The 13989-nt window shown below is 43.5% G+C and overlaps 1 protein-coding gene across 1 annotated transcript in view; it reads right to left on the reverse strand.

Moving 5' to 3' along the window:
- The window catches only part of TMEM65 (transmembrane protein 65), a 90266-nt gene that overhangs the window by 10624 nt on the left and 65653 nt on the right, over nucleotides 1-13989 (reverse strand). Inside the window, exon 3 of the mRNA XM_018562218.1 lies at nucleotides 13780-13847. Within this exon, the coding sequence (XP_018417720.1) occupies nucleotides 13780-13847 (68 nt within the window). The remainder of the gene's footprint in view (nucleotides 1-13779; nucleotides 13848-13989) is intronic.

The raw sequence follows: 13989 nt of genomic DNA on the forward strand, positions 1-13989 counted from the left end.
ACCTTTATTGGACATAAAAAATACTGAAATAGAAAAATACACTACACAAAGTTCTCTGTTCTTATCCAAATGTGTATTTTAGCTTCCATCAAAGAACATCTATGAAATAAATTGGGGACAAGACGCTCTGACAAGCATAACGCAGAGTGGTACTTTGGTGTACCGCTCCTTTAACCGTCAGCGCCATGGCCATGATATAAATGTCTGTGCTATATAAAATATCCGTGTCACTTCACCTGCAGGAGGGTGACACTAATGATGCGCGTCTTGTCTCAGCGGGTCCTTCTTCTAGTGTGACCTTCCAGAAGAGAAAGTCAATTGTGTTACTATAAAAAGGCCGGAAGAAATAGTGCTGCGATCCAGCAGAGGCCGTCAACTCGCAGCTGCTCGCAGGCACCCGAGGACAAGCAGAGCTCGGGCAGGTCGTAAACTTCAAACCCGTGCGTGTAATCCAATAGCTGGGCTGTTTATTCCCATCATCCAATGACTTCTCCAATATGAGACACAAAAATGATTTTCTTTCCTACACTCCAAGTGGCCAGGATATCAGAAACAAACTCACAGCCTAAGGAAACATGCAGTACTAAGAAATATGTAGGATGCCACTGCTGGCCACCTTAAAAAATGCTAGCTCTCTGGCTTCTCTCACGAGTTACTGACCTGAAGCTAGCATATAAAGTATACTTGCTCCAGATCAATAACTCAACAACTCCAAAAAAAATAAAAAATGAGGATCAGCATGACAGCCAGACATCATTTATAGATGGAGTTCCAAAACGTTGCAATGATTGCGGATTTGCTGCAACAACATCAATAAAGGCGCACTTCTAAAGCAAGTGGTGTGCGGATGACATTTTCCCGATTCATTGTTGTGGGGTCATCTACTAGTCGCTCCAGCACCCAATTAAAAGCGGTATAAGGGTATGGCGTGCAAAGGAAATATATTCATAATATGTCCTGCTGGCATCCGATTATATAACGTGACCAGTCTGTGACAGCTTAGTCACTATGCTGAGATTGCACACAACAGCAGCTCCCCAAGGACACAGATATGCATCAGCCTGATGTTAAGCCCCACTCGGCGTGCTTCAGCATATTTACTTTGCGCCGATGGGAAGAGGTTAAAAGCAGGTAGGTTTGAAGCACAAAGGAGAGAGACTGCAGTCAGGGCTCATGTGCTGCATGTGGAAAGCGTGTGTCCAGGCCTGTCTGGTCTTAACACACAGGCTGTACAGCCAGTGCACACAACAGCTGAGCCCCATGGACACATATATGCATCAGCTCGACATTGAGGCCCTCAGGCTGTACTTCCACATATGAGCGTTAAACTGGTGGGAAAAGGTTAAATGCAGGTGGGTTTAAAGCACAAAAAAGAGACTGCGGACAGTCAGGGCTAATGTGCTGCATGTGGGAAGTGCGTGTCCAGACCTGTCTGGCCTAAACACACAGGCCGCACAGTGAGTGAATACAGCAACGCAGCCCCATGGCCACAAATATGCATCAGTTCGACATTAAGGCCCACACACTGTGCCACCGCATATGTGCGAGAGCGACTGCACACAGTTGGGGCTCACATGCTGCATATGAAAAGTGCTCGCCCAGGCCTGTCTGGCCTCAACACACAGGACATAATGCCAGACTGATGTCTGAAAGTAATCACTGGATGTTGAGGGTAGAGATCCTATCTAAACAGACTGGTGTGAACGAGCTAAGCAAGCCATAGTCTGTGTGTAAGCGGCCTAGTGGTCCAGTCTGGTGATTGATGGAACCAGTTTAGCAGACAGGCTGATTCACACTTTAGCAATCCATTGTTATCACATGTTGCGGTAAAGCAGCCTAGTCATTATGAATGGGCTGCCACCACACCACAAAGTATTTAAAAAATGCACATGACCCATTTTAGCAACGCAGCAAACCGCCGTGTGTTGCCATCTGCTGTACAGTCTGTTGGGCCATTCACACTGCCACAGGTGTGCTGAGGGATTGCACACATTTTATTGCACATTGCCGCAATGTAAAGTGTGAATGGGCCCTGACACTGAGGAAAGCCTATATTCAGAAGGAAATACACAGAGCTGTGTAACAAATAACCAGGAAGCAGAGAGACATTTGTGTTCATTGTTATGCCTAGTAACCCGGGAGAGAGCAGAACACTGTGCGAATTTGATGCGTTGAACAAATAAAAGTAACCAAAAGCTGTTAAACTCTGCTGAGTTCACTGTATCCTCTGCAAACTCTGACACTTCTTTTACAGTAAATGTAAACCCTAACTTGAAGACATTTAGTTTGCTGATGCACTGTGTATCAGAAACAGTTTCCTTTTTATAAAATACACTTCATTTTTTTTTTTTTTTAACTTATTTTTTACATCCCAGTGATCTCCTCCAGCCTCTTTCAGCTACTCCCTGCCTACATACGTGCACTCCAGAGATGGCTGCATGCCATGTCTCAGTTTTCTAAGGCTCCATTCACACAGCAGCGGTTGTCCGCACGTATTTGGCCGGCCGAATACGCGCGGAGCTGCTCTAAACAGAAAAAAACAATGCAATTTACTGTGCATTGTTCAGACTTTTGCTGCGGCCGCGTGGTACAAAACCACATGGCCCGCAAAAGAGTCCATGCACAATTTTTCTTTTTTTTACAGATTCCGCACATTTGCGGCTATATAATAGCAGCAAACGAGCGGAATCTGTACAGATTAAAGATTTAAGCGTTTGCATTGCCGTGCGGTCTTCCGCATGGAAAACCACGAGGGAAACGCAAACGCTATATGTGAATGGAGCCCAATAGTGGACCGTGCCCATACAATGCAAGCTGTAATGGCTACCTGTAGTCTCCTTCCAAAGTCCTTGTGACAGGGTGACAACATAAGAGCCCATTTGGCAGACAAATACAGAGCTTTGTCACCTAACAGAAAGTGCCTAAACAAAGACCTTCATGGCAAGATCACAAAGTATTATTTTATTTAAAGATTTTAAAAGATTGAAATGTACAATTTAAAAATTGTATTAAGTTAAAAATGAGATTTTAGTGTTGGTTTACAGACCAAATCTGGGCACAATAAACTAACTGCAGTTCATGAAGTTGTAGAGGACCTTTGTTGTGAACTCGCTTGCCATAATTAGATCTACCTCCTTTTCCCTAAAAAACTTCAGTACACCTGCAGGTGGAAGTCCAACTCCCGCTGAACTTCCGTGACAACTCCAGTTGTAGTGCCGCAGCCCGCAGGTCTCAGAGAGCTCAGTGCTGTGGTCACATCTGCGTCCCCTTCTCCTCCTGGCCAACCTTAAAAGCAAATGGGCCTGGCTTCCATTATGGATTGGCGGGGAGGAAAGGGGGGCAGAGATGCAATTGCAGCACTGAGGTTTACGAGACCTGCAGAGCTACAGCCGGGCACGTAAGTTTAGCAGGAGCTGGATCTCCACCCTCATGTGTACTGAAGCTTTTCAGTAAGGAGGAAGCTCTAATTATGGTGAGTGAGTTTACAACAAAGGCAACTTGCTGAACTGCAGTAAGATCATTAGTCCTGGAGTTGGGCTTTACCATATACTTGAACGATTAAAGGTCAGAAGGGATACTTCAGTTTTCAGTGGACACTGGTGGGTTAGGGTTAGGATTCCATTAGGTCAGATCTACCTGGCTAGGCACAAGGCTGCAGTGACTATCTCCATCTGCCACAATTTTACACTGTTCTGACTAAATCAATCAGCATTTAAATGGCCGTTTAAGTTACCTTGGAAATTAAGCTTGTAGAACTTGCCGTACATACTAAAATAAAAATATACTTTATTTACATAAAAAATGACAACTCCACAGAAAGTTTGCCAACCCCTGTCCAAGATGTTTGGAACACCCTACCAGGCGAGTTCCTTAGGAAACTATGTGCAGGTCTACCTAGGAGAAGTGATGCTATTTTAAAGGCAAACAGTGGCCATGCCGTATATTGTATTGCTCCGATTTAACTTCTCCGGTTAATGCACTTTGTAGACTGTTGAAAGAAAGAGCGAGCGCGCAATAGATACAGATTAAGAGATCTGACAGCTTCAATTCACTTCCAGTCATGTCACCTGGGACAGAAAGTGAATCCTCTCCAAGAAGATCACAGATGTGTTTATTCAGTAAGCTCAGAGGGGTTAGAACATATGTTGGGTTTTTATTGTTGCGTTCCTCTTGGGGTGATTTTCCTTCATTTTCTGTCATAAGTGAGATCAGTTTCCACAATGGAAACACAGTAAAGCTGACAGATCTTATAAAGCTTCCTGACTATCCAAAACCTAAAGAAAAATGGCTGACTGTTGATTGATACTGTAACTGCCCCAAATATATTTTTATATCGTCTTCCCAGAATCCCCTGCAAAGCCAAATTAGACTGGCGGGGGCAGCTTCTGCACTATGAGGGCTCTGTAGCATTGCACAACGCGGTCAGTCTAATATTGGTTGGAGGGGGGCTGTTTAGGCAGCTTACATAAGTTGCAAAGCTCATCAATATAAGCATGCAGGTGACACAGGAAGCTGCATAGCTTTAGAAGGAAATAGTGGTGGCACGCTATGAGCTGGCACCTGGGGTGCATGGGTGTGTGTGGCTGGACAGACTTACAAATCATTCAGCAGTGGAGACAGATCCCACAGTATATTTCAACTGCATATCAGAATCCTTTTCCTATCATTTCTGAACGTAAACGTTACTGAAAAGGATAAATATTCATTTTTGGTCAAATCATTTTTTTAAAGGTTTACACATTTATAAACCAAGGGCTTATATTTTTTTAACATGCCTATACACTAGAAATATTTATTTATAGCCTCCTCTGACATCGCTGGCTGTCTCCGCCCAGACACAGCTCTGCAACATAAGGCTGAGCGGTTCGGGGAGGAGAGACGCCGGCCGTTCACGATGCTTTCCTCCCGTAGCGCTCGGCCGCCTGTGACAGTTTCTCTCCTCCCCGCTGGGACACAGAGCAGCACCCAGCGGGGAGGAGAGAAAGAATGGATGCACCGCTGTATCGGACAGAAAATGTCACTTTCAGCATTATGCCAAAAGTGCCATTTTCGGCCGATATGTTTCGGAGGCCTATATATCGGTGCATCCCTAATCTCACTACAAATGAGTACGGTAAACTAAAACATGAAATTGTAGTTTATCACAAGAGCGAGCTTGGACACAGAGACCATAGGGGACAAAAGTAGCCACCCTCCAGAAGGAAGGACAGTGTCAGCACCAATTCACACGATTTGAGGGTCTACAGCAGAGTGATACACAAATAGGATTCATTTTTGTTAATAGTCAAAAAGGTACATAAATGCATTTTTAAGATTTAAAGGAGAACTATGAGGCGAGTGAAAATCACTCATCCTCATAGTTCAAGCCGACCTGCGACAATTAAACTGTCACACGTCGGCTCAATAGTTTGGGAAGTGAGCGAACACATACCGTCGCTTGCTCACTTCTCGATCATGTACCTGCAGAAAGCCGTGACTGTCACTCACAGCTCCCTGCAGGGATTCCCCTCTCCGAGCCTCCAGGGCTGACTGACGGAACGGACAGGGGAGGGGGCGGGTACAGCTGGCTCTGCCTCTAGATAGGAAGAGCCAGCTGTCAATCACGCAGCTCGGTGGATCTCGTAATGTCGGGATCCGTCCCGGCTGCCGTGGTCTCAGCTGTAGCTCGCGGTATACTGAGCTTTGGGTCATGGGAGGACGCTAGTTTGTGTCCTCCTGTGACCCTGGGGAGAACTATGGGGAAAAGCACTGACCCCATAGTTCTCCTTTAACTCCTGAGTTTAGTGTCACTTTAAAGCCCAAAATACTCACCTAAACCTGCAGACATTTTCCTATCAGCCGTCCACTAGCAGGATCCTCTGACGGCACGGTGAACTCACAAAGAGGTGACCATTCAGCATGGTCACAGAATGCAGCATTCACGGCACTGACCAGAGATATGGACGGTGGACTTGGCATGAAAAGGACTTCAGAAAGCATTTATTATTGTAATTACTGGTGAAGTGGGTGGGAGAGAGGGATTGGAGAACTTTGGCTAGAGGTGGCCTTTAATATTTTATCTTTAGGTTTACAAGTTTAGGGAACACTGGCCACACACACTGGCCACACACACTGGCCATTCCATATGATAAAGGATAAAGAGAGCTGGCACTCGTATGGCAATATCCCTTTATTTTGTTGAATTCGTCTGGCAGAGACTTACGCTGAGCACAGCGGTTCCCATGGAATATTGGGTCTGAGAAGGTAGAGCAGCTTTATTTCTGCATTCCATTCCATAAAATGGGGCAAAAGGCTGGTTAAGAATTCACTAGTCGCACATTATATAAAAGTAGGTGATGCTAAGACCACTACCATGGTTACGAAAGCACCACATTTAGATAAATCTGCTATGTTTTTTGTTTGGATGGGAGACACCAAGCCCACCTTCCTCCTTTGCTTGTTTTGCTACAACATAACATGGCACCACTTCCATCTGTATCTGAAGGATGAAATCTGGAGACTTGGCACCCTGTCTTCCAAAGCGCATAAAATATGTTGCTGTTCTATAAATACAGAAAAATAATTATGCGGTGTGATCAACTCGCAGTAGTTCTGGCAGGGTAGACCACAAAGGCTGCCATTTAAATGGATGGAGCCAAGCACGCAGCAATGGCATTGGCTGGCTGATTTATGCAGGAAAGTGTTTAAACTATGACATTAGCTATATACTGCCAATGTACGGCGAAATAAGAGCAAGACGACAAATTAGTCCTCATGTATAAAAATTGCTGTAAAGGGAAAGTGTCAGTTTCCAAAGGAGCAACCACAAGCTCGGTTCATAATTTGCAATATGACAGTTGCCATCTGATTTGTTGCTATGAGCAACCGATTCTTTTCAGAAGATTTTGTTTTTTTAACATACAAGCTCAGTCTGTCTGAAAAGTTAAGTTTCCTCCTACCTACCACCCGTCCTAGCAACAGCAAAGGAAGAAGAAGATTGGTCGTTTGACAGAAAGCCCCAGGCAGCCAAAAGCTTCACACATGAGGAGCAATCTTCCCAGGATGCATTGCTTCAGGGAGGTCAAATCTATTAGTCAAGTCGGCTTCAGTATTGAATGAGAAACTCTTAAATCAGGTTTCAGCTTATCTAAGATTCTGAAAGGAAAATTCCGCATTCTGCTTTTCATTTTCAAACCGGAAAAATGACAATTTCGACCCGACTGGTTACCATGGAGAAATGCAATTAAGGACACACTCCAGAAGGACTATTTACAGTGGAACTAGACCCACCAATCTAACCGTCTCCCATAATAGTTACTTTCAAGGTATGCCAACTGTCAAGGTCGTCGGTGTACTTATTTCAGCTCACAACTGAACTTTCAAGTCCGCAGATGACTGGTGTCATAGCTGATCACATGTGCAGCACCATGGCAACTGCAATCCAAATATAGGCCAAGATGGCACCTTCCTTGGCCGTAAAGGATATGAAGTTGTAGCTCCTCTTTCCACAGAACGTATAACCCATTTTACAAACTGTTGCACACCCCCAGCCCATTTATCCAGGAAGTTAGCAGCAATGCACAAAGTTGCACAGGCAGCTGGCACATGAAGTGTACTGTAATTTTGTGGCACAGTGTCCTCCCAAATTTTCAGGAACATTGGCAACTGTTTGATTTTTCAGGGACGTAGCAAATGACTATAACATGATAAAATCCCCCTGCAGTATTAGAGAAGCAACAAACTCCTCTACAGGCCACACGTATGCCAACTTATTGACAATTCCAACCACTTCTAACTAGAATCCAGTCTCAAGGAAGACCAAAACAGATCAATGCAATCTACCACCAAGCAGCACGTAAAACTACTGCCATGATCTTCTCTGTGGTTACTGTAATTGAAAACGGAGTGGAAACTACTGTGTACAGGCAGCATTAGGGCCCTCTAAAAACCAACTGAGATTTTGGAGGATTGGCATGCGACTGACTCCTTGCCTAAAGTGTGTACTGAGCCAAAGCAAAGTTGCCCGTGGTTGGGGGGGCGAGGTATAACAGCCTGAATGTTACATAAGATCTTGAGCTGTGGCTGACTGTTGTTTTCTATGGCTTCCCCTGGTGAGAGAGTAATTCATTTTGTGGCAGAGCAATGTCCATTTAACATATTGAGGTGAATGCTCTTCTGCATCCAATGCAGTGTGGACAATGCCTACAAGTTTTAAAGGGTCCGCATAGCTTCCTGTGATGCAGGAAAAAAATATAAGACGTGATGGTGTCGTGCACCTTGAAAGTATACGAGTTGCAGCAGCTCCTCTCACCCCCAAGTTTTCGAACCTGCTGATCGGCCATTTAAGCCTAAACAAAAATCACATGCTCCTTCATAGCCCAAAGCCCTGTTCCATCAAAACAATGGAGTGAGGGCTCTAGAGTAGCAGGGAAGAGCCGGGAGAGCACACATGGGTAAGTATAGTTTGCTTTGCATTTAAAATCATGCAAATATTTTTCAACAACCAACAGTTATAATTTTGACGCCAATTCCGATCAAACAAAACAAGAGCCACCGAATGAAATATTTGCAAATATGATTGAACCTAATGTAAATCTAGAACATAACTGAATACATTTAAAGGAGAACTATGAGGGGAGTGCTTTTCCCTCACCTCATAGTTCTAACCGACCTGTGACAATGAGACTTTCACAGGTCGGCTTAGTAGATTGGAAGATTGGGAGGGGGCGGGTACAGCTGGCTCTGCCTCTTGATAGGCAGAGCCAGCTGTCAGTCACGCAGCTCGGTGGATCTCGTAATGTCCGGTTCAGCGTCTCAGTATACCGTGAGCAGCAGCTCGCGGTATACTGCGGCGTCTCAGTATACCGCAAGCTACAGCTTGCGGTATACTAAGCCTAGGGTGGCGGGAGGACGCTAGTTTGTGTCCTCCCGTTACCCTAAGGAGAACTATAGGGAAAAGCCTTAACCCCATAGTTCTCCTTTAAATTGCTAAAGCACTGTGCCACAAACTGCCACCATGTTTCTTCCTTTTAGAAAATACTTGTTTACGCATTTTTCATCGTTCGCCGAGTGGGTTTCCGGATGGTGACAAGAGTGGGCCATGTCTGCACAATATGCATTGACACGGTCACTTGTAGTTTCCACTGGGAGTGCGTGTGACAGTGTTACAAGGCAAGAGAACAATTGAGAGAGTTTTGTCACCCTATAAAAGAGGAATTATCTGCACAAGGACCTTCATGGCACCAGGTACTGTTTTAATGAAACGAGTAGACTGAAAATGACTTTTGAAAGTACATTAACGTTTCAAATAATATCCAAGATATTAGAAATTTGGTTTAGATCCTTGGTCCTCAACTGGTGGGTCGTGACCCAGATGTGGGTCACAACCCCGTGTTCAGTAGGTCGCCGTGTGCCTTTTACTTTTCTAGGCAAGAGGCTTCTCAACCTCCCCCTAGTGCAGCACTGTCAGTTCACGTGCCAAGCAGCCATTCATATGCTGATTGGCGCCGATCGTCAGCTTAAGGTGGGGTGGGCTGGAGCTATAGCTGCAAGGGAGCTCCATCCATACATGAACTGCTTACAGCTTCCTTGCATGTCCTGTAGAGGTGTCTGGACCCGTGCGACGTCACGTTCTGGCTCCCGACACCTCTTCAGGGCACGCAAGGGAGTTGTACAAGCAATGCACATATGGAGGGAGCTGCGTCAAAGCACAGCAGCCCACACTGGACCCCAGGCTGAGGGTCCACTCCAGTTCTTGTAAGGTAGGGAGACTGGGTGGATCTTAAAAAAAACATTTTTTTTTTTTTTGGTGTGTCAGTGTTCTTGAGGGCCCATTCACACTAGCACAGTGTGATAATCGAACAGTCCTGTGCGATCGCACTGACTGTGTTCTGGTGTGGGAGGTGCATTGCGTTGCCATTCATTTGAATGGCACCCCAAATGCACCTCCTGCCCACAGTTCATTCGCCCACACCGGAACGTGCGGTACCCTAATGCCGTGAATTTCTTTGCATTGCAACTTGGGTCACGACTTAATGACCAAGAAGAAATGTGGGTCCTGAGGTTACACCGGTGGAGAACCACTGGTTTAGATCTACTTAAAAAATAAAAAAAATCCTTATGGATACTTCCTATCTTTTCCTTTTTGTTTCTGTATGTGCCTTTTGTACTTTCTACTATGCAAAAATGAATAAAAATGATCCGATTTAAAAAATAGAACTGATGCGTGTGGACAGCGGCCTCCAAAACATTGAAATAAAGCAAATCAAAAAGTAAGACAAGCAGTGGACCTCATTAAAGGGAACTGATATCCAAATCTTTTATGCACCTTAACCCCTTCGTGACGGGAGACGTACACTGTACGTCCAGCCACAAAGGGACCAAATGACTTGTCACGTACACTGTACATGACGAGTTATTTGCTTCTTTAGAGGGCTGTTAAACGCTGAGAATCAGCTTTTAACATTCATTAATGGATGCCCTTACTACAGAGGCATTCATTAATGAAAGGGTTAACCTTTTTCAGACACCCGATACCTTAATATCGGGTGTCTGAGAGTCAAAGCAAACGGACACACATGCCGGCTTTTGCCGGCATTCTGACAGCTCGTATAGATCGAGAGAGATATCTCTCTCAAGCTATACTGGCTTTTTTTTCTTTTTTTCTTTCATGAATAGATACATAATGTGTCTATTCCTATAATGTATCTATTCCTGGAAGAAGAATGTTTCAGTTTGCTGATCGTTGTTGCAACAATCAGAAAACCTATAGTGACAGCTGAATCCTGAACTGCTGCAGGATCAGTGTCACTAACTTATTATCGGCTGTTCTGAAGTTTGAAGCAGCCTGATAATAACCAAAAATGTATTAATTTATCAAGCAGTAACAGTGAGATTAATTCACAATGACTGTTTGATATAATTAAATAAATAAAATACAATTTTTAAGTTTAAAAAAAAGTGAAAAGTGTAAAAAAAAATAAAAATAAAGGGACAAATAAATGAATGTATTTATTGCATTTTTTTAGCTGTGCTGGTGTTGTAAAAAAAATACTACAAATCAAAACTGGGAAAAAAGTGTGAGGAACAACAGCACTAGAAAGGTAATGCAATACTTGTACATTAGAGCAAAACCAAAAAAACTTACAAGGTTCACATCCACTTTAACCTCTTGCCGTCCGCCCGTAGTAAAAAAACGGACGGAATCATTAGGTGTCAGTTAATTTGACAATTAAGCTATAAATAATTTATCTTCCTTAATCATTTTTACACCGCTTTTGAGGCCATAGAAGGATTTCATTTGATCCAAGTCCTAATAATGATCACACTGTGACAGTTGCTGCCTGCTGGCTTAAGCTGTCATTCAGCCTCTCTCTAGCCAAGGCACAGTGACAGCTGAAGCCAACAGGTTTGTTTGTAAACAATGGCTGTCATGGTACCCACATGACAGAGAATCCTGCTGACTGGTTCATAATAGGTAGTGAGCAATCAGTGCTCCTAGTTCAGGGATAGTTTTTTATGATCGACGGCGGCCGGCTGCCCCGATGTCAAGAAGAAGAAAAAAAACAGAGCAGAGAGGTTTACTCTGCTAGATAGGAGAAGAGAAAACCTTTCCGGTAGAAAATGTTTCTCTCCCGGGTGTCCGGGAGCAGCTATCTAATAGCGGGAGACTCCCGGAACGTCTGGAAGAGTTGGTATGTCTGCTAGTTCTACAACACGATGTAGATTAACGTTCCCTCAGCAAGGGTCGACTTCTCCGAGAACGTCTATATACAGATTGTGGTAGGGATTGGGTTAAACAGATTCGCATTTTCTCACTTTCTGTTCCTGTCCTTTGAGAGCGGTCATCAAGGGACCTGCCAGCTGCAATATGCTTTTATTTACATCATCTGTTCTTCTAAATGTGATGTGTGTGTGTGTGTATAAAGAGCTGCATAAAACAGAGGAACCCTTTCTATGAGCGTGCTCTTGCACAGAGCTGGTTGGCCGCAACTCTTAGGTTATAGCACAACTGAAGATTCCTTACTTCTGAAGCTTGCCTCTTGTGTATTTAGGTTTGCATACTGCCAAGGCTAAACTGAAAGCATGTGCTGTACAGAAATCATTTTATGGTTCCTGGCACTGAAGACAATGGTTCAATTAGGTAAAAGAAGAAATAGAACATGAATAGGGCTGCAGCTAACGATTATTTTCATAATCGATTAGTTGGCCGATTATTAAGTTCATGAATTACTGTTTTTTTTTTCTATCACAGTAGTGTACTTATCCTTCAACAACCCTGAAAGAATTGGTTTTAACATGGACTGTAAAATGCCTCTCACTTCAGGTAATTTTACAACATCTACATTCAAAAGCACAGACTAATAAAGAAATAGGGCACAGCTACGATTCCAATCAAAAAAAGCAATTCTTCCATCTTTTACTGTAGTGCCGATTTCTTGGCGGATGCTTAATAGAACGACATATAACAGTAGGAGAAGACTGACTGTGATACGGAAGGCCTCAAGACAAGTCTCAGATATTCTATCCATAGGCATTTATAATTGTTACCAGATATAAACCGAGAGAGGCAGAGAATTTTACAAGCCTTTGCTAGACCTCAATATAATGAAGTCCGATTATGGCCTCCAAGGCGGCACTGAGGAGCAGCCGATTCAGAAAGTTGCATAACGAATCCCAGCTCAAAAGTCAACAAAAAACAAACAATGAAGAAAAGCTGGTCTGGATTAAAGTAAAAATGGTCTTAAAAAAAAAAAAAGGTTTAACTTTACTCCAAAGAGAGATACATCCATTCTCTTGGGACACTAGTAAAAAACTGAAGCATCATGGGACTGAGAGGGGATATACTTGGTAAAAACGTCGAGAAAAAAGGGGGTTTAGCTTTTCTCCAAAGAGAAAAGATGTCCACCCTCCTGGAAAATTGCAAAAAAATTAAAGCATCACGGGAGTGAGAGGAGATATACTTGGTTGAAAATACCTAAAAAGGGGGGGGGTTAATTTTTCTATGAAGAGAGAAGATGTCCATCCTTCTAGGACACTATGTAAAAACGGATGCATCATGGCAGTGGGAGGGGTTATACTTGGCTGGCTAATGGCTCTGTTTGTTTGCCAGTGTCTAATTCCTCCTAAAGATGACCGTATAACTCAATGGGAGGAATTTATCAAAACTGGAGCAGTCGCTTATGGCAGCCAATCAGCTTCTCTCTTCAGGTTGCACAGGTAAGATTTGAAAATGAAACAGAAGCTAATTGGTTGCCTTGCAAATCTGCTCCAGATTTTGTCTACTACAGTTTTGATAAATACCCCCCAATGTTTTTGCTTTTACTCATGTTGTGTCCCTTGATGAATGATTAAGGCCTCATGCACACTACGTACCAAAACGCTGAGTTCAGATGCATTTGGAGCTCATTTCTAAACGCACCTGGACTCATGTAATGCTTTTCTATGACTGAATGCACAGCTAGGTGTCCAGCAGCGTTTAGGTGCCTTCGGTCTAGGTCAGTTTACCCAAAATAGACATTTCTGCATTTTGGGTCCGACTAGCCGAGTTTTATGCGGGTAAACGCATATAAATGTGACTATGCCCAGCCCAGAAAAAGTGATCTGGGAAGCATAAAGTTGTTTATTACCTGATGACTTCTGTTGGGCTTTAACCCAGCCTGCTAGTGTACATGAGGCCTAATAAATATGGTGTACATCAGCCTCTATGATATGCACAGGTACTGTTAGATGAGATAGAAGAAAGAATGGAATGGGAAACTTTAAAGGAAAACCCTTTAAAAAGGGAAAGTGGTTACTTACCGCAGCAATCATGATGGCGTTATCCAAGAAGCCAAACCCCACGAACGGCAATGCATTGTGGATAAACACTGAAACACAAAGATGGAAAAATACAAAAATGTCAAGGGCAAAATCCATATTGAAAATGTAATATTTTAGTACTTTAGATGTGTTTCTTTTAAATTGTTTTATGCCTTTGTTTAAAATCTGAGTTCAAAGGCTCCAGAACCC

This window comes from Nanorana parkeri, unplaced genomic scaffold, assembly GCF_000935625.1.
Source record: "Nanorana parkeri isolate BGI_ZX_2015 unplaced genomic scaffold, ASM93562v1 scaffold566, whole genome shotgun sequence".
Classification (NCBI taxonomy): domain Eukaryota; kingdom Metazoa; phylum Chordata; class Amphibia; order Anura; family Dicroglossidae; genus Nanorana; species Nanorana parkeri.